The following is a 25,690-nucleotide window of genomic DNA, read 5'->3' as shown; positions in this document are numbered from 1 at the left end:
TTCCTCCAATTTGGATGTATATACTCTCAAATTAAACCTGAGAGTGTGCACTTTCAGCCCATACCCATTACATAACTATAGCTTGAATGTGTTTTTGTAAATACCTGAAAAAAAACAAAAATTGTGCCTGTGTCCAAATATATATGGACCGAACTGTATATTACATTTTGTTTCTGAGGTGTAGATAAACTGTACTTTAAAGGTAAGGGACATCTACAGAAAGAGTTTATTATAAATTGTTCAAAATAAAACTCCTGCTCAAGAACTACCTGCAAATCATCATTTTACCTCCTTAGTTTATAAACTAAAATGCTAGGTGTTAAAAAATACACTCTATTTGTTGATCAAAGCTTCAATTATATGCTTTCATAAATCAAGTGACTTTTTCACTAGAATACTTAGAAGTTCAAGATGATAAATCAAATACATATCATGTTCAGACTGTGTCAGGGCAATAGATTTAACTGTACTTGAAAACATCCTTAGCCAGGCTATACTTCTGTTTGATCACAAGCACTGAATGAATGTCTCACTGATGTAATTTGCCTAGTTCTTCTGTATTGACTATGTGCTGTAGTGGTTTGTATGGATTTCATGACCAGTATGTGCTGATGACTTGTGTCTTAGTCAACAGCTACAATAATGTATGTTACATACATTTTCTACAGTATACTTTCACAACTACTTGTCCTGATTTAATTCACTTTACTATACCTCAGCTTAAAAACATGGGAAATATGTTCCTCTTACATACTGCATTTCACAGTATATTAACTATCTCTGCCAGAGAGTTTCTAATAAGACCTCAGACTATGAAAGAGAGGTAAAATGCAAGTGATTGATTACTTATTTAATTTGTGCTATGCATGTATCTATAAAAATTGATTAGTTTTTCAAATTCATGTTCTGACCTTATGTGTTATTATTTTACTTCTTAAAAATGTCAGGCAGTAGTCCCACATCCATTACATAGTTGCAGAGTCAAGGAAAAATAATCAATTTAAAAGCAATTTATTTACTATGGGTCACATACCATACTGCAATGTAATCATTCACTGGTTCGGTCTGGAGCAAAGTAAAGTTAATATAAACCCCATGACCCTGTGGAACAGAAATAAACCAAGTACAGTCCTTTGAATTGGGATATTCATCTGGAAATCCTGGAGAGTAAATGGTGCCATTTTCCGATGACACATTATATCCGCAAGGTGCTGAAATGGAAACAATGTGCATTAAAATATAGCAATGACAAGCTTAGTTACTTAGGGTTCTTTAAAGACAGTATTCAGAATTAAATTCCAAACTGTTCTTTAATTGGTAACCAGAATTATGACAACTATCACAAAGCCAAAGCCCTCTAATGTTTGCTATTAAAAACAGTGTTTAGCCCTTATAGATGTTATTTTATTTTAACCACTTGCCCTCCACAGGATTTACCCCCCTTCCTGATCAAGCCATTTTTTGCGATATGAGGCTGTGTTACTTTAACTGACAGTTGCGCAGTCATGCAACACTGCACCCAAATTAAATTTATGTCCTTTTTCCCACAAATAGAGCTTTATTTTGGTGGTATTTGATCACCTCTGCGGTTTTTATTTTTTGCGCTATAAACAAAAAAAGACCCACAATTTAGAAAAAAAAAAGCAATATTTTTGACATTTTGCTATTAAACATGTCCAGTAAAAAAATAAAAAAAACAAATTTCAGCATAAATTTAGACCAAAATATTCTGTCTTTGCTAAAAAAATCACAATACATGTAAATTAGTTTACATGAAAGTTATAGCGTTTACAAATATAAGTGGTATATATACTGGGATTTTTAAAATCTATTTTTACTGGCAATAGCGGCTATCAGCGACTTATAGCAGTACTGTGGGACTGTGGTAGGCATTCTGACACTGGGGGGAAGCATTGTGCAGGAGCTAACAGGGGAGAGATCTGTGTTTGTATATACACGGGTCTCTCCCCCGTTGGTAATATTCGGAGATCACCAGGTGCCTTCGAGGAATAACAGGCCGGGACCTGGTGATTGACAGCCAAGGCTGCAAATGGCAGCACGGGTAGGCCGCATGTGCGGTGAGCGTGTGCCCCCTATCCAGAACTGCAGAATCACACATATATATATATATATATATATATATATATATATATATATATATATGTATTTTTGCACACCCGTGCCACCCTGTAGCAGTATTTTTGTTATAGGGTGGCGTGGAAGCGGTTAATGAATAATCAAGAGAGTTATTTTAGACATTTCTTCTTTTCTGTCATTGATTGTACGGATAAACCTTTAAATGCACTGACATAATTTATTGTTTAACAGCCATGTATGGATCTATATGCTCTAGAATGTCTGAAATCTCCCAGTTTATGTGTGTTTTAAGCATGGGCTCACATCCCTAGCAGATTCAGCAACAAACAACTAAAACTAACAGATTCAGTAAAAGACAACTAAAAATCAGGTAATTTGTATGAATGTGCCAGAACAGATAAATACACATTTTCTATAAATAGAAATGGATTTACCAACTGATTTTATTGGAATATGGGATACTAAATGATCTTTGACATTTATTTATGACATATATTGTAAAATAACCAAGTAAATTCAAGCTGAAGAGCGCACCAACAAACTCCTGTGATATTGTACACATGAAAGCCACTTATTCCTCTTCACAAATAATCAATGTAGTTACTAAAGAGAACTTTGAATACACTGCTAATTACAGTAATTAAATCTATCTATCTATCTATCTATCTATCTATCTATCTATCTATCCCTGCCAAAGGATTGTATTTCTGTGCAGTCAATCTTATGATATACAGTACATACCCCTGCCACCAACAATGGATGGTTAAGCAATATTACATTGATTGTGTTGATTAAGGGATCTGGGTTTTTTTTTTTCAACCCACTGGTTGAACAAAAAAAAAAACTCAAGATGTGTGCCCTGCTTAAGATTTAGTTATCTCACTACTATACTGTTCACTGTTGTTCCTGCTGGAGGCTCTACCAAACTGCTTCTACCAGTTTGGATATCTTCACACAAAGACACAGTCGGGGGAATTCACTAAAATTGGAGCAGACAGAATCTGGGGCAGCTGTGCATAGTAAATAAACAGCTTCTATCTTCAGCTTTTTTCAGTTAAGCTTTAAATATGAAAGATTGGCTGTCATGTACACCCACTCCATGTTCTGGCCTCAAAGTTTTGATACATTTTCCCCAGTGCAAAAGAAGGCATAATAAGTCAATAATTAGAAAGGATCACTTGCAGGAAGTCCACAGGCAACACTTATGACTAGCTTTATGCCTGCCTACTTACAATAACATAAGCATTTTTATGGTTCTTTGCTTTTTGTGACCCCACAATATACAAAGTACTTATTCCTTATATATATATATATATATATATATATATATATATATACACACTGCTCAAATAAATTAAAGGAACACTTTTTAATCAGAGTATAGCATCAAGTCGATTAACTCCTGGGATATTAATCTGGTCAGTTAGGTAGCAGAGGTGGTTGTTAATCAGTTTCAGCTGCTTTGGTGTTAATAAAATTGACAACAGGTGCACTAGATGGGAAAAACAATAAAACGCCCCCAAAACAGGAATGGTTTTACAGGTGGAGGCTGCTGACATTTTTGCCATACTCATCTTTTCTGACTGTTTTTCACTAGTTTTGCATTTGACTAGGGTCAGTGTCACTACTGGTAGCATGAGGCGATACCTGGACAGGCAGTCCAACTCCTCCAGGATGGCACATCAATACATGCTATTGCCAGAAGGTTTGTCTCCTGAAATCTCTTCCATGCTCTTGAGACTGTGCTGGGAGACACATCAGACAGTTACTCTAGGAGAGCTGGACAGGGCCATAGAAGGTCCTTAAACCATCGGCAGGACCGGTATTTGCTCCTTTGTGCAAGGAAGAACAGGATGAGCACTGCCAGCGCCTTACAAAATGACTTCCAGCAGGCCACTAATGTGAATATCTCTGACTAAACAGTCACAAACAGACTTCATGAGGGTGACCTGAGATGTCAACATCATCTAGTGGACCCTGTGCTCACTGCCCTGTACCATAGAGCTCAATTAGCATTTGCCATTGAACACCAGAATTGGCAGTTTTGCCGCTGGTGCCCTGTGCTTTGCACAGATGAGAGCAGGTTCACCCTGAGAACATGTCACAGATGTCAAAGTGTCTGGAGAAGCCTTGGAGAACGTTATGCTACCTGTAACATCGTTCAGCATGACTGTCTTGGTGGTGAGTCAGTGATGGTCTGGGGAGGTATATCCATTGAGGTATGCACAGACCTCTACAGGCTAGACAATGGCACCCTGACTGTCATTAGGTATCACGATGAAATTCTTGGACCCTAGGCTGGTGCTGTGGGTCCTGGGTTTCTCCTGGTGCACAACAATGCCCAGCCTCATGCAGATAAAGGAATTGAAATGAGCATTCAATATATGGCCCCCACGCTCACCTGACCTAAATCAAATAGAACACCTCTGGGATATCATGTTTCAGTCCATCCGACACTGCCAGATTGCACCTTAGACTGTCTAGGAGCTCAGTGATGCCCTGGTACAGATCTGGGAGGAAATACCCCAGGAAAACATCCATCATTTCATTAGGAGCATGCCCCAACATTGTCAGGCATGCATACAAGTACGTAGGGGCCATACAAACTACTGAGTAGCATTTTGAGTTGCTGCAATGAAATTGCAGTAAAATGAACTAGCCTGCTCCATCATTTTTTTTCACTTTGATTTTTGGGGTGTCTTTGAATTCAGTACTCTGTAGGTTGATAATTTTCATTTCCATCAAATGATGGGGCATCCTTACGTTCCTAACACATTACCCAGTCTATATCAGTATAGATATCCAGCATGATATTTTTCCCCATTGAGATATGATGTGTTTTCAAAGTGTTCCTTTAATTTTTTTGAGCAGTGTGTGTGTGTGTGTATATATATATATATATATATATATATATATATATACATACACTTTACATTGTGTTGAATGAAGTAGGAAAGCATTAAAACCCCTGTCAAGTTTTATTGATGTGTTGCTAGGGAGATTTTTCTTCTCTTTATGTACTAGAGACAAAGAACCTTTCCTTCTTAAACAGCTGACCCTTACTTCCTATTCTGGTAACAACTGTAAAATGTTGGGTTTCTTTCAAAAATCACTTTTTGTGCCAGTAAAAGTGGTAACCAATAAAAACAGTGAGCTATTAATCATTCCTTACTCTATACAAAACTACATTACATATCCATTGGGACTATTATTCTTACTAAATGAGGGCGTCAAACTTGAGAATTTAAATACATGTACAGCTATTCGAATACTGAATATTTTTCTAATAACTTCATGAAATCTAGAATATTTATGAGGTTTATAAATTGCATCCTTCAGTGGAGAGAGGTGGCAAAGTCCGCTTCTCATTTGAGGCTGAGCACCTCAGCAGCCACTTGCTTTGGAGACCCTTGTTATTGCCTGATCTTTAATCAAGATAGACAGGCAAACAAATGCTTGCCATGTAAACTAGCAATATTGCCAAAATGCAGACACATTGTTGTCTATAAGTACCTTAATTAGAAAAGAGTGAATCAATTTAAGCAAATTAGAATTAGTAGGAAATTCTGCTAGTCACTGAGTCAGCCAACTTACAACTTAACAGGTCACTCCCAGTACAGAACTATGCCAATTTCTTAATAGACCACTGATGTCACAGGGGGCAGGGGGTCTTGCCTGTAGCACAGATAAAGCAAGATTGGACCCATTGTATGAATTGAAATGAGCCTGTAAACAGTAAGTAGTCCCTTTTTTCTACTTTACTGACAGTGAACAATAGACTCCCATTTACTAAATTTACTAAATTACTGTCAGTGAGAAATTTCCATTACTCATCTTTTTTTTGCTAAACTTCTAATTTAATTCTGATATCTGGGTGCCCAGAGAAGCCATGCATCAGATGCATGCTGAATAGAAGACTTGACTGAAAGCTAAGCCCAACTCCTACCAGAGTTCCTAGCTTTCAACAGTCTATTGTGAGGGGTCAGCAGAGGCTCACACAATGGAGAGAAGGGCTACATTTATGCAGAAATATCAGTTAGAGAACTATCAGTGTGTCTTGTAGTTACGGCAAGATGCCTCCATGTTTGGAATATTGCTAGTCTGAACATATTAATATACCTGGCAGCTCTTTTTTTAGATAACCAATACAAGAAACAAATTCAATACAATAAAAAGTAGAAAACATTAGAAGAAATGTCTACATATGAATAGGAACAGGAAGGTTCAAGCTAAAAGGCAAAACTACAAACTTTTTTTTATACTGTACACACGAAAACCACTTATGCTCCACTTTACAAATAATTAATGTAGTCATTACTTTAGTTTAAATGAAAGTACAGTGTGATACACTTCATTTAAGCCAGGCACTATAAAATGAGCATTATTTTTTTTTCACTCCATGTGACTGCAGAAGTTATTGACTACTTTTTCTTCAGATTATTAACCTTAGCAACAAAGGTTTTGCGAAGCATGAAAAACAGACACAATCATTGCACAATGAGGGACTGCTGAATACTTACACAATAATGAAACATTAGGGCTAATGGATCACAAAGCAAATTGCCCTATTTATGCTATCATATTTAGTTCCCTCCAGAGAGCCTCATAGAAGGTGCAAGTTGTAATGTTAATCTCAGAAACAATAAATAATTGCTTGTTAGAAAAGCTAGGCTATTTATACTGGAAAATTCAATGTTTTTTCAAAACACTACTGAAATAAATGTCAATGTTCACCTAAGACGATTCACAGCCAGCAGTCAATACGTTTAAGTTCTATGTAAGGGCTGTTTTAATAAATTTTTCTTTAATAAAAAAAAAAACAAACAAACAAGCAAAGCTTTCAAAGCTGTTTCTTGAAGCATTTAAAAAGTAAGTAGTTAGCAAACAAACTCTCAGGATAATTTACTTACCTTCACATCTTGGAAAAGGATAGTTCCAGTTTCTATTAATACCATGTTGGCAAGTGAGAACAGCATGTCCTATCAGAACATATCCTGGATAACATTCAAAAGATATTGATTGTCCCACACTATAATCAGAATTAATGATGTACCCATTCTTAAATGGATGCGGGGTTGGACAGTTTTGCAATTCATAGGCTGGAAAATAAAATCAGCACTTGCAATAAATGTTAATGAAAACCTAGGGAACTTAAGACACAAAACTATTGATAAAAAGGGATCAAGGAGAGAACATAATTGTGAAAATAAAATAACATGAATTAATCTTTTTAAAATCTTTTAGAATCACGAGACAGTCAAGCAGCATGTTTATGCATGTAGAATATTTGTGAACTACACAGTACTCAGGTCTTATATTGTACAGGGGAAAACCATTTTAGAGTGTACTGCTAGCAAAACCCTCTGGTTTAGTTGTTTTAGTTTCTTTTAGTTTTGGTTAGAGTGAGGAGGAATTAAAACTTCAGTCAAACTTTTTTTTTTACTTTCTGAATCCCTACTGGGAAGATTCACCTCTCGTCATACTGAATACAGGCGGTCATTGGGAACAAGATCAGAAGTAAAGGGAAATAAAAAAGTTTAGAGTTGTCCTCAGAAAAAGAGATTAAGGGATATATTCTAATGTGAGCACATGTTCCAGGGACAACTGTATAAGAGGGGAATTCCCATAATTTTGGGAATTTTCACTAATTTCCTGTTGCATCTATGGGACAGGAGATGTAGGGAAAATTCCACAGAGGCAAACAGCAAAGAAAATAACTAGCTGGGCATTTTAACTCTTCCCCACTCAGTTTTTGCTATGCATATGCTTAAATGTGAGAACAAAAGGCAAAAATGATTATACTAAAAACATATACTGTGCATACATACGCTATATTAGCAAAAGTATTGGGATGCCAAATCAATCACCTCCATGGCCACAGGTGTATAAAATCAAGTACCTAGACATACAGACTGCTTCTACAAATGTGTGAAAGAACTGGTCACTCTCAGGAGCTCAGTGAATTTCAGCCTCATATTGTGATAGGTTGCCACCTGTGCAATAAGTCCATCCGTGAAATCTCCTTGATACTAAATATTCCATTGCCAACTTTTAGTGGTATTCAGGGGCGGACTGACAACTCATGGGGCCCCCCGACAATAGGGGATCATGGGGCCCGTGTCCTCGCCCACACTAAAACCACACTCAAAAAAGCCTATGAATGGTACCAGGGGCATCTAATGGGGCCCCTATTGACCCTGGGCCCTCGGGCAGTGCCTGAGTAGCCGCGTGGTCAGTCCGCCCCTGGTGGTATTATAACAAAGTGGAAGCAACTGAGTCAATAGCTAAAGACCTCCAAACCTCATGTGGCCTTCTGATTAGCACAACAACAGTGTGTAGACAGCTTAATGGAATGGGTTTCCATGGGCGAGCAGCTTCCTAACTGCATTGTGCAAAGTGTAAAGTTTGGTGGAGGGGGTTTATGTTTTGGGGTTGTTTTTCAGGGTTTGGGCTTGGCCCCTTACTTAGTTCCAGTGAAGTGAACTCTTAAGCTGTCAGCATACCAAGACATTTTGGACAATTGCATGCTCCCACCCTTGTGGGAATGGTATGGGATGGCCCCTTCCTGTTCCAACATGACTGCACACCAGTGCACAAAGCAAGGTCCATAAAGGCATGGATGAGCGAGTTTGGGGTGGAGGAACTTGACTGGCCTGCACAGAGTCCTGACCTCAATACGATAGAACAGCTTTGAGACTAATTAGAGTGGAGACTGCAAGCCAGGCCTTCTCGTCCGACATCAGTGCCTGACATCACAAATGCACTTCTGGAAGAATGGTCAAACATTCCCATAGACACACTCCTAAACCTTGTGGACAGCTTTCCCAGAAGAGTTGAAGCTGTTATAGCTGCAAAGGGTGTGCCAACTCAATATTGAACCCTACGGACTAAGACTGGAATGCAATTAAAGTTCATGTGCGTGTAAAGGCAGGCGTCCTAATACTTTTGGCAATATAGTGTACAGTATGTAGCACTACCCCCTGTAGCACTACAATTGAGTAAGAGCCCCTAGTTAACTAAGCGTGTGCTACACATATTTAACATAACATACTGTACGTAACTATCTACATATGACATAACTGCATGAATTGTGGTAAAGATTTTAACTTCCTGTGTGACCTTATTCTATTTAATAAAACTGGTCTGTTCAAGGTTCTACAGCAGGGGTCGGCAGCCATAAAGATGTGGAGATCTACCTGAACAAAATGGGAGAAGTCAAAGATCACCAAGCACAGTGTTGCCTCCTCACATGCATTTTAAACCTTCAATTGCTGTACTACCGTGTCACAATCATGTGCATTGCACAGCAATCATAAGTTTAAATCAGGTGGTGAGGAGGCAACTTATCACCTCCTCACTACCTGTCAAACACACTTGGATTGCTTTTCAGAGGAGCAGCAGTGCCTGCTGCACTTGTGAATGAGTCCCTAGTTGCATTTGGCAGCAGCACCCTTATGGCTCTTTCACACATAAAGTTGGGGGATGATAAAACCCTGTGGTTTAATCACAATTTTACCGCACCCAATCCCTATTCCCTTTAGGTGCTGAAGCAACAGCCAAAGATGTACACATTCCACAGCAGGAATTAAACCCCCGGCTGCTTTTGGTGGGTGCTACTGCTTATTAATCGTGACCCATTCAAGTAAAGGGGCCACTTTGCAAGTGCCCTGCAACTGCATGCTTTTGTCCAAGAGGTTAAAGCAGGTAGTGAGAAAGCAACACAATGGTGCCTGCTTTAACCCCTTGTTTGCTGTACTGCGCAAGGTTGTAGGGCACTTGCAGAGCAGCCACATTCACTTGAATGCATCATGCTTAGCAGGTGCTACACCCTCCAACCGGGTGTATAACTCCTTCTGCAACATGTGAGCACCCCTGGCTACTACAGCTAAAGGGGGTGCAGGTGGGGTGAGGGTGGTAAAAAAATGTCTTAAATATGGGGTTTTACAACCCCCAAACTGCAAATGTAGATGAACCTTTACTGTTCTGAGCCCCCTATAAGGCTGCTTTTACACTGATGTGCTGCAATTTACCCACACCATGGGTACAGCACAGCTCATCTGCGACTTTCCTGGGTCAGCTGCGCTTTGCCATAGACTTCTATCATATCCTGCAGGTGTGCTGCACTTTCTTAAAGAGTACCAAAACTCTTGCATTCAGGAGTTTTGGTGAGCTTTCAGAAAGTGCACCAAACCTGCAGGATGTAATAGTATAGGGCTGCTTTCACACTGATGTGCTGCTGTTTACCCACACTGTGGGTGCAGTGCAAGTGTACATGCAGCTTTTCTGTGGGTTTTCTGCGCTTAGCCATAGACTTCTATTATGCCCAGTGTATTGCTTCACACTGACCTAACAATCTCTTCTTTCCTGCTGCCGGCACCACTCTGGAGACCGCTAGCCAGGATAAGAGGTGGAGTGCAGTTGGTATCACTCTGCCTGGGACAGGAGCCAGCACTACAGAGGAGGCATTGGTTTATGTGGCTCTTGCTCCCTACTCAGGGGTGGACTGACAACTCATGGGGCCCCCGGGCAATAGGGGATCATGGGGCCCCTGTGTCCTTGCCCAAACTTAATAAAGTCCATGAAAAAGGTACCAGGGGCATCTCATAGGGCCCCCTACTGACCCCTGGCCCTCGGGCAGTGCCCGAGTTTCTAAATGGTCAGTCCACCCGTCCCTACTTCAGCTACAACTTTACAAGTAGTCCCAATGCACTGTTCTGTGATGGCGGGTCAGCAAGCCCAGACTGTGTTCTATCAGTCATCAGGCAGCAATCTACTGATAGTAGTTCTACAGTCATCATTTGGTTATGTTAAACAATTGCAGCTGCATTGGCACCTACTGTGGTCCTTGAGAAGTACAATTTTCTTCTTACATGGAGTGGTGAGCATTTATTGGAATAACAAATTGTAACATAATATGCACATTATTGGTGTTCATTCAACATGTTTGGTGAGATAATTGCATTTTTTTTTTTTGCTATATTTTGCTCTCTGTTGCCATTAAATCTTGTTTATTTTTACACATTTATATAAGCCAAACATAGACAGTTATGATGCTTAAATAAAGGGAGTTTAAAAGTAGACAGGTATTTAAAAAGACAAACACAAATTGGCAAAATGCGCGGAAAATGATTTTACATTTTTTTTAACCGTTTTTATATTTTTACTCCTGCTTTTCTTTATATTTTTACTTCTGTTTCCCTTTACTAAAGTAATGCATCATACTATCTTCAGGTCACATTAGATCTTTAATGAGTACTATAGCGTCACCAGTCATGTAATAGATTCTATCCATAGGAAAAACTGTAGAAAGCACAATGACAGTAACCAGAACATTACAAAGCTTTGGCTGTAATCACAGGACAAGGAATGGTTGGATATTACCAAAAGAGTCATAGGCAACAATAATGACCCTGTGCAGTAGAAAAACTTCCCAAGTTCTATTAAACTAAAATAATGGTTTTGGAGGGTTTACACTTCAAGATTGGTTTAATGTATTTATTTTATTTTGAGTCAAGTTTACTAGCTTAAGCCTGGTTTAATGTATTTATTTTATTTTGAGTCATGTTTACTAGCTTAAGCCTGGTTTAATGTATTTACTTTATTTCGAGTCATGTTTACTAGCTTAAGCCAGCCATACAGTGGGGACCAGATGAATTTCAATCCATGTATGAGCAGTGAGGTTGTACAGAAGTCAATCTACCAATCGACTTCTGTACAACCACCCTGTCAGATTTTCCCTGCTCAATCAGATATGCAGGCTATAGCCTGCAATGCTGATCAGTGTCTACTGGTGGTAGGGATGTCTCCCCACTGTCAGAATACAATAGTTCAGTATGTGTTCTCACATAAGAGGGAAAATTTTTTTTTTTGTGTAGTGTGGCACTGCTAATAAGTGCATAAATAACAAAGGCCAATAAAAGAAAGTAAATAATATATCAGAAACCAATAAAGTGAAGCAAAAATGGATGTACAGTCAGGTCCATAAATATTGGGACATCGACACAATTCTGACATTTTTGGCTCTATACACCACCACAATGGATTTGAAATGAAACAAACAAGATGTGCTATAACTGCAGACTGTCAGCTTTAATTTGAGGTTATTTACATCCAAATCAGGTGAACGGTGTAGGAATTACAACAGTTTGCATATGTGCCTCCCACTTGTTAAGGAACCAGAAGTAATGGGACAATTGGCTTCTCAGCTGTTCCATGGCCAGGTGTGTGTTATTCCCTCATTATCCCAATTACAATGAGCAGATAAAAGGTCCAGAGTTCATTTCAGGTGTGCTATTTGCATTTCGAATCTGTTGCTGTTAACTCTCAAGATGAGATCCAAAGAGATGTCACTATCAGTGAAGCAAGCCATCATTAGGCTGAAAAAACAAAACAAGCCCATCAGAGAGATAGCAAAACATTAGGCGTGGCCAAAACAACTTTTTGGAACATTCTTAAAAAGAAGGAACGCTCCGGTGAGCTCAGCAACACCAAAAGACCCGGAAGACCACGGAAAAAAACTGTGGTGGATGACCAAAGAATTCTTTCCCTGGTGAAGAAAACACCCTTCACAACAGTTGGCCAGATCAAGAACACTCTCCAGGAGGTAGGTGTATGTGTGTCAAAGTCAACAATCAAGAGAAGACTTCACCAGAGTGAATACAGAGGGTTCACCACAAGATGGAAACGATTGGTGAGCCTCAAAAACAGGAAGGCCAGATTAAAGTTTTACCAAATGACATCTAAAAAAGCCTTCACAGTTCTGGAACAACATCCTATGGACAGATGAGACCAAGATCAACTTGTACCAGAGTGATGGGAAGAGAAGAGTATGGAGAAGGAAAGGAACTGCTCATGATCCTAAGCATACCACCTCATCAGTGAAGCATGGTGGTGGTAGTGTCATGGTGTGGGCATGTATGGCTGCCAATGGAACTGGTTCTCTTGTATTTATTGATGATGTGACTGCTGACAAAAGCAGCAGGATGAATTCTGAAGTGTTTTGGGCAATATTATCTGCTCATATTCAGCCAAATGCTTCAGAACTCATTGGACGCCGCTTCACAGTGCAGATGGACAATGACCGAAAGCATACTGCAAAAGCAATCAAAGAGTTTTTTAAGGGAAAGAAGTGAAATGTTATGCAATGGCCAAGTCAATCACCTGACCTGAATCCGATTGAGCATGCATTTCACTTGCTGAAGACAAAACTGAAGGGAAAATGCCCCAAGAACAAGCAGGAAATGAAGACAGTTGCAGTAGAGGCCTGGCAGAGCATCACCAGGGATGAAACCCAACGTCTGGTGATGTCTATGCGTTCCAGACTTCAGGCTGTAATTGACTGCAAAAGAATTTGCAACCAAGTATTAAAAAGTGAAAGTTTGATTTATGATTATTATTCTGTCCCATTACTTTTGGTCCCTTAACAAGTGGGAGGCACATATGCAAACTATTGTAATTCCTACACCGTTCTCCTGATTTGGATGTAAATACCCTCAAATTAAAGCTGACAGTCTGCAGTTAAAGCACATCTTGTTTGTTTAATTTCAAATCCATTGTGGTGGTGTATAGAGCCAAAAATTTTAGAATTGTGTCGATGTCCCAATATTTATGGACCTGACTGTATCAGCAAACACCCTGCTGACCATCAAACCCGTGTCAATCAATCTTCTTTGAACTCAAAAATATATATTAAAATATAGTGCATGAGCAACAAATTACAGCTGTATAGAAAACACTAAATAGACACAATTAAAGAATAAAAAATAAATAATAAACCCCCGGCTGACCATCAAACCCAAATAGGGAAAATAGTGCAGCATCAAATAAAATAGACTAATTTAACATAAAATAATTTAATAATCTAACATAACATAAACATCAAACATTTTTCTTTGACTAATCTATGGGCTACCTTAGGTATATGGTTCTGTCATACTGATTTATATGTGACCATTTCAAGGTACATGGGACAAGACCACTAAGCTTCAAGTTAAACAATATAGCAAAAACTTTTCAACCAAACTGAGGTATATCAGACATAATTCACTTAAACTCACAAAATGAACTTAACAGTAATGCTACATACTTCCTTACCTTGATATACAAGCTTAAATCCTTGTCGATTTTCAGAATGATCACTAAAAAAGTGAATAAGAACTTCATGAGTGGTGCTTAGCAATGATGAAGGGAGTTCAGGACCACTAAACTGCCCAATTTGGGAACTTGTATGATAGGGACCGTTTTGTATCTCAAGAATATCATGATTTGCCTCAGTTGAAAAATTTTCAAACTGAATGTGAGCCCCTGAAAATGAAAAAGCAACAATTAATCATACAGGAACCATTCTACCCCTGCATGTATACTTTTGGGGCCCAACTCTGAGCTAAATTATTTATTTTTCCAAGGTGTAGTAGAAACATGATTATGCTCGTCTCGGAATTAATTCAAGGACACAGCCATTTTTCATGATGAATGGGTTTGATATCTCCATCTACAGGAGCAGGATGCTAGGTGCAACTAAACTAAACCTCCCAGGGGGAGGCTCTCTGGAGATTGTCAAATCCCCCATATGCATTAAGTTTAGTTAGTAGACAGCAGTAGAGGACATATACACCAAGAAAGGCAAAAGAAGACTGGATGTGTGCTGTGACCTTCACTTAACTCAGGAAAGGAGTTTATGGTGAGTACAAAAATCCCTTTCTCTTTTGTTTATTGAAGGACATACTTCCTGTCCTGATGAATGGGACTTCCTAAATCAGTACCATAGAGAAGAAGGGTAGGCCCATAAACAGAAAACAACAGAACAGAAAACCACATCCCAGCAGAACTCAGACTGCTGCCTGCAAAACTTTCTGCCAAAACTGGCATCCACAGAGACAGCTACATTAGCCTTGTAGAATTTGGTAAAGGTGCAAGCAAATGACCAAGTAGCCGCCTTGCAAACCCAAACAACCAAAGCAGAATGATAAAAGCTCAGGATGCATAAAGCCCCCTGGTAGAATGTGCCATGACAAGAAACATAGATTCTTGGCCTGAAATGGCATAAGCCCAGAAATGGTGGAAGACAAAGCCACCTGTACTTTGCTAGGACCCTCAGGATCATTGAATAAAGATTCAGATTTTTTAATAGGTGCCATAGCAGAAAGATATGTATGAAAGAATGTGAACTGCCGATATGTATGGAACATGGCACTCTGCCAATTTTTGAGAGGCCTCCAGGGCCTCAGCCAAGCTCCTGGTGCCCCCAGGTTGGGTGGGATGGGCTGTACCATGATTGAGAAAATGTGGAGTAGAGTTATCCAATGGGAGAGGGGGAGATGGAGTGACCAAAATTCCAGAATGTTAATGGTCAAACTGGCCTCCTCCAGAGACCAAAGGCCCTGTTTGGACAAGCGATGTATACCACTTTCCCACCTGAAAAGACTGGCATCTGTGATGATGATTTGCCTACTGAAGGGAAGAAAGGTCTTCCCGGCTGACAGAATAGAGGACTGAAGCTTTTATTGGGCAAAATAGATAGAGGGACTGATCAAGTGAGCCTAGAACTAGGTTCCACTTGGCCAGAATCTCTCAAAATTCACATGCAGAAACAGATGAATGCAGCACACAGAAAAAGGAGGCAGCTGACATGAAGATAAAGCTTTTGAAGTTTGTAAATCAGAAGAAAAATCCTGGCCATGGTAGTGTCCAGAATGAGTCCCAGGTACTCTATATGAGGGGATGGAACCAGCACCAACTTGCAAGAAGTTTAGAGTTCATGCACATTCCATCAAGATCTTGATCATGATGGAGAGATCTCATTTGAGAGCTGTTGCAGATGGTGCTCACAGGATAAAAAAATCCAGATATCCCACAACTGCTATCTCACTGAGTAGAAAAGTCGAGATTAAAGCTTGCATCTTGGTGAAGACATGCAACGCTGATGCCAAAGAGTAAGGCTACAAATTGGTAGTGCATCTCCCCTACCACAAACCAAAGGGAACACTGGGGAGAGTGGCAAATGGGGATATGAAGGGAAGTGTCATTGAAGTCAGTTGTGGCCACGAAATCCCCTTGAAGTAAGGAAGCTACCACTGAGTGAACTGACTCCATGCAAAACTTGTGGACATATAAGAAGGTGTTCAAGGTGGACAGATACCGCCCTTCTTTGGAACAGTGAACAAATTGGAATAGAAGCCCATGAATGCTTCCGAGAATGTAACAGTGGCTATTTATCCCTGCTCCAAGATTCCTTGAATTGCAAGTTATAAGTCAGCTAATTGTTTGGGGAAAGTTCACAGATTGGAGGGAAAAAAAACAATCTGGCGGAAAGGTTTGGAACTTGTAACCAGAGGAGATAACTTTGAGAACCCAATTTTGAGAAAGTCATCAGTTTGCAAAACAACAGGAGATGTACCCCCACCTTGAGATGCAAGGTGAGGGCATACCTTGAAGTGAAGGATGGTTTCTCTGCAGACTTCGGAGCTTTGGACTGCAAGGGGTGCTGGCATTCAGAGGAGTCAAAAGGCTTGGAGGACTTTCCATGAAGGAGAAGCTTTGGCTAAGAAAAATAAGTTTGTGGGCTTAAAAGGAGGGGCCAACATGTAATGTGTGTCCTTAGCTTTCTGAATTTGCGGGAGGAAGATACTCTTGCCTCCAGTGATGTTCTTGATGAGCTCATCCAAGGATGCACCAAAGAGGTGGCCACTCACCAATGGCTTGTTGGTAAGGGCTTTCCTAGAAGTCTGATTCACAGACCAGCACTTAAGCCAGAGAAGCCTCTATAAAACAATTGCAGAGACAGACAGATGGGAGACCAACTGAGCTAAGTACAGAGCCACATTACACAGGTATTAAAGACCTTAAACTAGTCTATCCACCAATTCCACAACTTTGGCTCCATAAACAGCCTACATAGAATGCACAGTGCTCTCTGCCTTCCTGTCTGATGGGTAAAGGAAGGAGATTCTTCTGAGGGAATGTTGGTAGCCTTATTCAGTTTGGAAACTGGAGGGTCTACCACAGGAGTAGTAGACCACTTCTTAATGAATGCTTCCTCAAAGGAATTGCGAGGAAGACTTAATTGGTTGTGACCAAGGCTAAAAGATAAAATCATCAAAATCATCATATGGAAAAACTTGGGAAAACTTTTTGCATTTGTGAGTCCCATAAGGTAGCTGGCAATCCAACGACTGAGATGGGTAATCTTCCATTTTCAAAGTTTCCCTGACCACTGTAATGAAACCAACTCAAGCAATTCAACCAATGCCAGTTTGGCTACTGGCAGCTTTTCCTCATCATCAGAAGGAAGAGGGGAAGTCTCCACCTCAGGTCTTCCCAGATTCAGGAAAAGAGACTGTTTAGCATCAGATTCGCCAGACACAGATTCTGGAGGAAGGAGACTCGCGGTGGGGGGTTTGCACAACAGGGCCCACTCCATACACCAGACAAAATACTCTATGGTGGCAGAAAAATAGTCAAAGGTTAAGGGGGCCCCAGAAGAACCTGACACCACCTGACTTGCATTTGAAGAAGGCACAGAGGCCTCTAAGACCAGAGGAGTCTGGCAGAATAAACAATGTGGTTTGCCCAGGAAAAGGTTTACCCCTGAATCACAGGAGGCACATACAGCAGGGAGATTCCTAATTTTGTAGACCCCTGGTGGATTTTTGTTACCTGCCCATCGTGCCTTGTGCTATAATTGGACCTGCAGATGGGGAGAAGGCCTTTACTCCCAGGGATACACTCACCACTCCTGGACTGTATATCTGATTGCAGGGAGGAAGTCTGTGCTACTGCAGGGGAGACAGAAAAGGCAAAAGTAGAGCCTGCTGTGCCATTCTGAGAGGTGAGAAGTCTTTGTGTAACAATCTGGCTTAAAAGAGCAGATCCTGATGTGACCTGATCTGGCTATGTGGACTAATCCTTGCAAGGAGTGGTAGCGCTGTGCAATGATCTGGTCTATGCCCCCAGTGGCTGGCAGAGCTGAGCCTATGTGCGGGAAAATGGACCCCCCCTCAGAACTCCAGAACAGGGGATAAACAGCTCAGGAAGCTGTGAAAATGGCACCAAGGCTTCACCCTCTTGGGGCTGCAGCCTTCAATGAATGGAAGAGAAATGAAAAATGCAGCTCAAGCTAGCATGCTTACCTCTGCCCCAGTGATTCCTTTCCATCATTTAATGCCCTCAGTCTTCCAAGGTCATTAAATGATGGAAGTCAGTGTCATGCTCAGTGTCATTCAGCCAAGAAGACTTAAGACACACTGAATGAAGAGCATCATAGACCTACCCCCTGAGACATCACCAAGGTGATCTGCATTCACAGTGTAATGCTGCAGAGAGCAGTGCTAGCATAATAATACTAGCACTGTGCTCACCATAATAAAGAACCAACTGCTGGAAAAGGAAGATATCTGGAAAAGGTAAGTATGAAAAGTATGTAAGTATGAAAACAAAAACAGCATAAAAAACTGCTTGTGATGGTTGCCTTAAGGGGACCAGGGGGTTGACTAGAGAACAGGGGCTAGAATCTAAAATTGGGATTGAACAATGCTCTGACCTATGATAGATAAATGTTATGCTACACTCTGCATTGCTTAGTACATGCATTACCAGAGATATAGGTGATCTGAAAACTTGTTTTGTGTATCATAAATCATTACCATGGTTTTTTAAATGAAATAATTGTTTTAACAGTTCCCATCCTTATTTGCATCACATTGTGGCAGATCTCTTCCAGATTTTATGAGCAACTTCCTGTCTATATACATTTGCTGTACATCATTAGTTTGGACTGGTTCAGGGGATGACTGGCAACTTTAGGCCCAGGGGGCAAGTACAACCCAGATGCCCATGGTGCAGTGTCTTGGCCCCCCTCCAGCTCCCCCTCTTCCCTGCCTCCTCCCGACCCCCATCCAAGGCTCCGCACTGGCTCTGGGTTCCTAAGCTGGCCAGAGCAGGGGGAAGCCAGAGGCGGCAGTGGGGACTTTTTACTCCTCTTCACCAGGAAGCCTTTAGGCATAGGTGTGCACATCGTATTGCATTAGGGTGTGCACCCCAAAGTACAAACAAACATGTGTGTTTGAGTGTGTGTGTATGTATATATATTTATATATATATATATATATATATATATATATATATATATACACACACAGACATGCACACTCTTAAGCAGCCCATAGATTGTACAATTCTCTTTTCTTCTGCCACACGTAGAAGGACAGAAAATCACTAAATTCTCCCATAATCACAGTTAGTGTTGATGGGGGAATCCTTCCTGCTGCGCTATTGTATTCTGACAGTGTGAGGTTTCCCCCACCGTCAGAATACAATGATCACTGCTGGCAGCTATAGTCGCAGAGTGTGATCACACCAAAAAAAAAATGACTGGATGGTTTTACTGAAGTCATTTATTTGGCAGGTTCCTGCTGAAGCCGATGTATTTCGATCCATCTGAGAAGGAAGGAAGGAAGGAAATTTGCAGAGCCCCACTTACATTAGAGTCCCTCTTACATTAGAGTACTGGATGGCAGGATAGCGAAGGAAGGAAAGGGGAGACTTCACTCACAGTGGATGAATGGATGGATTTTCAGGCTGCACCTTTCCTTTTCTAGTTCCTGGGCTTCAAACTTCCCGCCCACACATCTCATTCTCTGAGGCACACTACTGCCAGGGAGCGTGGGTAAGGCAGACACAGGAGGAGGAGAGGGTGGGAGGAGGTGGAACAGAACCAGCTCTCTCTCTCCTCTCCCATCCATGTGGGGGGGAAGGGGAACTGTCAGTGCTGGCCCTGGACTGTGATAGAGAGACTCTCTAAGCTCACAGCCCTACAGCTGATGAGGAGCTACAGGCTGGCCTCTTGGGGCCCCCTCACAGTGGTATCAGAGTGGCCTGGGGGCCAATTGCCACTTCCCCCCCACCCAGTCCACCCCTGGATTGGTTCCCTGATAATGGTGACAATTGTAGTCTGTGCCTGCACAGTGAGTCTCAGCTACAGTCCGGCCTCTTGGGCTTCCCCCCCCACAGTGGCATCAGACTGACATGGGGGCCAATTGCCACTCCACCCCTAGCCCAGTCCACCCCTGGATTGGTTCCCTGATAATGGTGACAATTGTAGTCTTTGTCTGCTCAGTGAGTGTCAGTGCAGCCCCTTTTAATCTCCATTATTGATAAATTTGAGAGGGTAACAGCAAGGACATTTACAGTGGAATTCCTAAGTATTAATATGAAATTTGAATTTTTAGGAAGATCGAAAAACATTTTTGAACATATATTAATAGGGTAAAGCTTATAGAAGCTCTTGGGCTTACATTCACTTAAATTGACATGTGGGTTTGGCTGTAACAGTGATCATGGTGCCAAGGTTTTTCATCTGAAATAGTGTTAGTCAAAATACATACCAAAACCAACTGGTAATGAGATTTTCCAGGAGCAGTCTAAGTTGCTTGGGTAGTTTCCAGGAAAACCGGGACTTAATATTACTCCAGCCATCTTCATCAGTGTTCCACCACATTTTGCTAACAGGGAAAAAAATTAGAACAATGTAAAGTCTATATGTTGCATTTACTTGTGTTTGGATACTAGTTAAAATATAAAACATATCTAATGACATTTGGAAGCCTTTTTGCCTTGCTCACTTGCTAACAATACTTTCTGGGCACTTGAGCAGTTGCAGCAACTTTAGAAGATTTATATCACATGAGTAAGGCTCCATGCACAATAATAGCTAGCAAAAAACGCTGGATAAAAAAAGCTCAGTATTAGCTTTTTTTTCAATGTTTTTCTGTTTTTGTGAGGGTGTTTTGCTGGCATTTAGCAGTATATAGCTGGTTGTTAAGGAATGGGTTCCCCACTGACAGCTGAATGTAAACAAAAGAATTTCTGGCAATTAAACCTTAAAAAAAAAAAACAGCATGGGGTCCCCCCAATCCATACCAGGCACTTAGGGCCTGGTATGGATTTTGAGGGGAACCCCATGCCAAATTGTTTTTAAAAATTGTGTGGGGTTCCCCCTCCCAAATCCATATCAGTCTTTTATCCGAGCAAGCGTGCCCCCTCCTGAACCATACCAGACCACATGCCCTCAACATGGGAGGTGCTTTGGAGTAGGGGGCTCCCCCTAAAGAAACTTGTCCCAATGTTGACAGGGACAGGGCCTCTTCCCCATAACACATGTTGGCATGGAATTCCCCTCAAATTCCATACCAGACATAAGGAAAAATTGCTAGAAACCAGCTCTTAGCATTGTTTAGCAGATTTTGTTACTGCCTGCAAATCATTCCCAAAAATGCAAAAAAAGAGTTTTTAAAAAAGCTTCAAAAACGCTTCTAGACTAAAATAATGTACATGAACACATAGGATAACACTATTTGCTTCCAGAGGCAGAAAAAAAGGCCCAAAAGCTTCTGCTTGGAGTGTTTTTTTAAGCTTGAGTGCATGGAGCTTAATAGATGACTGAAAGCAGAACTATGTGTGCTAAGTACAATTCCTTGTCATTGTTAATGACAATCCAACCAATACTGGTCTGACTTTAGAATGGTAATTGTGTTATAGTAGTTGACAAGGGTTGTTCATATAATGTATGTATTATTTTATTTAATGCTTTGCAGAGTATTTTGTGTGAATATCTAAATTACCACACTAAAAGTAATGAAAGATAACAAACATAAATGCTTACCAATGCAAAGGGGTGAAGGGAAATTCCAACGTCGTACTGTTCCAGGCATGCAGGAAATATGGGAATGCCCCTGTTAATTTAAAGAAGAAGTTTACTACAGCCTCATAGTCTCAAATGATCAGTATGGAGCAGGGGTGGACTGGCAACTCATTGGGCCCCTGGGCAATAGGGGATCATGGGGCCCCTGTGTCCTTGCCCAAACTCAAAAAAGCCTATGAAAAAGGTACCAGGGGCATCTGATGGGGCCCCCTACTGACCCCGAATCCTCGGGCAGTGCCCGAGTTTCCAAATGGTCAGTCCACCCCTGGTATGGAGTAATGAAATAAGAATGCATTTTTTTCCTTTTATCTTGTTTTGAATTAATTACAGTAAATGTTTAAACCAAAGCATATACAGGATAGGATATTAGGATGATAGCATGTTTACAAAACATTTTTAACAACAAATATTTAATATAAGAAGACTTACTAAGACGACCTACCTACCTGTAATGTGTAGCCAGGTTCACATTGAAAAGATACTACATCATTAACCATGTAGCGATCCCCATTTCTAATACCGTTCATTGGCACAAGTGGTTCTGGGCAGGCAGTAAGACCAACAGCTAGTGAAGACACAATAAATATAGCAAGAAATTAGCATGTACCTGAGGTTTATATTTTTACTCAAAAACATATCAGTTTTCATACATGCAAGACTTTTGCAAACAATGGGCAAAGGTGAGATAAGGTTGACTCAACATAGGATCTATTTGTGCCCTGCTGTTTGACTGTTTTGGCAAAATGGGCAAAGGGGAGCAGCATATGGCACTTCAAATATTCAGTGAAATGTAAGAAAATTAAGTTGTTTTTTATTAAATAAAATATCTACTGTAGCTATACCTTTAAATATAGTTACTATGTCCTGCTTCTTGGGCATAATGAAAGAACACTGATCTCTTTACTCTAGATACTGTAAACATTTTAATGTATATGAGGTAATAGTACATATAATAAAACAATCCCTTAACACTCAAGTACAATAAATCACAGAGCCAAGCAGCTGGAGAACAGTGGGCATTTTTGTAGAATTTAATTTTCACAGATCATCAGGAAGCTTTCAGACTTTGCAGCCCTCATTGGACAGGGGGGTCCCAAACACTGCACAACAAAAAGGAAGAAGAATGCATCAGCAAATTATACTCACAAAGAGAAATGAGTGTAAGTCACATGACATGAACCAGATGGCGACTCCACCTGTAGCCTCAATTTGTAGCTCTAGATAAGAGCAATCAACACCCAATGTGCCTTACACTCATTTGGCTTTGTGAGTATGATTGTCTGTGTTAAGGACCTAGGCTGGTGGGTCCTTCTTCCTTTTGTTGTCCAGTATATGCAGTAATAGTTGAGGGTGAAAATACAAATCGATAAATGTATGTATAGGCAAATGCTAACATCACAACTGTGAATAAAGACAATACATTGATACTTTACTTCACAAACAAAATAATAGTTGATGTTTGTGAATGGTAGTAGTTGTCCACAAGGTTTTATACATTTTAAGTAATTTATAACTTTGCAAAGTGACCATTCACTTAGCCTAGTTAATACGTTGTTAACTTAAAGTGGAACTTTAGTCAGAAAATTAAGTCCTGCTGTCTTCAGGCTGTCCCTTTTTGCAGGTAAAGCTATGTAAAACATCAAGAATAAGTGTCTATTGTTTACAATCAATTAAAATGCACTGTACATGCTCAGTTGCTCTCTATTTCTAGGCACTGTGTTGAGTTTGTTTAGGCCAATCTGCTGATAGCCTAAAGTCTTACTGCTGTTCAGGGACACTGGGCTTCAGCAAAATGGCAGCCTCCAGAAAGAAGAAACAAGAGCAATCCTGAAGGAAATTTACAGCACACACTAATCTTGGTAGCATAATTATTAATGTAGAATGCATGTCCCTAACTAAAAACATTATCTTTTATCAAGTCGTTATGGGTAAAGTTCCACTTTAAATCATCCAATCACTTGCAAACAAAACTCCTGTTTTTTTAAGTATATATCTACCCAAACTTTTTTTTTTCTTTTAGGTTTTGATGGCCATAGCTGTGGTGTTATCATAATGAATCTGGATCAGATGGTCCTCCCACAGTAGAGAAGGGATAGAACTGATATTGGGTTTTACTGCTATCTGGGGCAGTATTAGAGAAGTTTACCTTCACTTCCTGTTTTGCTGACAATGTTTTGCCAGACATGAAGCAAGAGGAACTCTCAGCAATGCAAGTAATAAAAATGCCTTTCTTTAGTAGAGTAGGGAAAGGCTAGAACCACTGTCAGATTTGTACTTTTGGCTTTTTCCCTGTTGCAAATCTTCCTTTGTTTCCTGTCTGATGAAACAGAAGCAGGACAGTAAGATAGGGTAAATCTCTCACACGAAGTCTCAGATAGCAGTAAAAACCTGACAGATGTTCAGATCATTTCCATCTCTATTCAAAAACAGAAAAATGTTTTTAACGTGATATACACTTTAAAGCTACTCTTTTGGGTTGCCCCTATAGACACACATCCTCTTCTCCCCACCCTGCTTTAGCTAATCACTATCCTGAGAAAAAAAAAAATCTAAATCTATGGTCCCCTGACATATAGTCCCAAATTTTGTCTAGTTTTGTGTACAGGAGGGGTATCCACATCACTGTCAATGTGATTTAAAAACTTCCTATAAGCTGTCCAGTGGTGGAGTCCCAATTAGGTCCAAAAGAGGACTACCACCAAAATGGGATTGACAGAGACAGGTACGTTTACAGTGCTGGATTACCAGTCACTTACACCTGATTTAGGAGAGTATATCCCTACTCCGGAGGGTAGGTTAAAAATACAAAAGCCTTAATGGGTAAAAGGGGTGGGAAGGATTTTTGTACAGCGATGGGCTTTACTTTCCTTTGCACATGACTGGGTATTCAAAGTGAGCCCAGCTTTACCTTATTGACCCAGCAATATGAATATCACTTTTCTGTTTGAATACTCTGTTTATGTAAATCAATGCTATTGTTTTACAGCCACCATTTTTACTTTGCCAGGGTACACTAAACCTTGCTTTAGGAAAGTAAAGAGGAAAACAATAACACAAAAAAATTAAAAGATATACAGTATAAACTTTGTTTCTTGAAGTACTGCTAAATCTATCCCTTTACATGCTGTACAAAGGTTTACAAAGAACTAACAGCTGTAAAACCCTTTTCATTTAAAAGGCTTAGTGCCCTTATATTCCTAGGTAATGCATCAGTCAAAATTAATTCAATCACACATTTTTTTGTGCGTGATTAGGGATTCTTTAGTGCTTTGTTTAAATTAACCTTGTAATATTCCAATAAAGATTTGCCTTCATACATGGTACTGTGATCAGCTTCATTGATGTGGGGCTATTGGGGTTAAGCATAGATTCCAAAACTGAATGCACAGATGAGTGAGCTCTGACTTACAATTCAGATGTACAAAAATGCTTTATTTTAGCCTCATTTAAATGGAAAAAAACTGCTATGTATATATTAGGGGGGAAAAAGCATAATTGACACATCATTGGTCTATACTATCATCTACTAGAGGCCCTCTGATCTGTGGAATATATATATATATATATATATATATATATATATATATATACACATTCACATTACTTGTGATTGGTGGAATATTCTGCCCATATAGTGTGTGAAGAACTTGATATCAGTGTCAAAGATTTTGCTACACAATTAAGTCTCTGCAACTTGGTTTAAGACTATTCTACCTGACAAAGAAAAGATATATATATATATATATATATATATATATGAATCTCAATATAACTGACAGCAATAACAACCTACCAGGGATTCTCCCTTCCCAACTCCATCAAAACTAAAAACAAAAATGAGAACAAATCACACTTTGCATGAGAGGGCAATCATGTGCAAGGAAAAGCTTTCCTTGC

The 25,690-nt window shown here is 40.1% G+C and overlaps 1 protein-coding gene across 1 annotated transcript in view; it reads right to left on the bottom strand.

Annotated features, from left to right (window-relative positions):
* The window catches only part of CSMD1 (CUB and Sushi multiple domains 1), a 2,075,474-nt gene that overhangs the window by 279,294 nt on the left and 1,770,490 nt on the right, over positions 1 to 25,690 (bottom strand). Inside the window, exons 38-43 of the mRNA XM_089679519.1 lie at positions 22,240 to 22,358; positions 21,755 to 21,824; positions 20,478 to 20,594; positions 14,191 to 14,400; positions 7,008 to 7,196; positions 1,034 to 1,211 (exon numbers count right to left, since the gene is read on the bottom strand). Of these exons, the coding sequence (XP_089535645.1) occupies positions 1,034 to 1,211; positions 7,008 to 7,196; positions 14,191 to 14,400; positions 20,478 to 20,594; positions 21,755 to 21,824; positions 22,240 to 22,358 (883 nt within the window). The remainder of the gene's footprint in view (positions 1 to 1,033; positions 1,212 to 7,007; positions 7,197 to 14,190; positions 14,401 to 20,477; positions 20,595 to 21,754; positions 21,825 to 22,239; positions 22,359 to 25,690) is intronic.

Source organism: Staurois parvus, unplaced genomic scaffold (genome assembly GCF_062004578.1).
Source record: "Staurois parvus isolate SC_StPar_1 unplaced genomic scaffold, SC_StPar_1.0 ptg000226l, whole genome shotgun sequence".
NCBI classification, from domain to species: domain Eukaryota; kingdom Metazoa; phylum Chordata; class Amphibia; order Anura; family Ranidae; genus Staurois; species Staurois parvus.
Note: the sequence above shows the minus strand (reverse complement) of the source record. Positions and strands in the feature narration are given on the sequence as shown.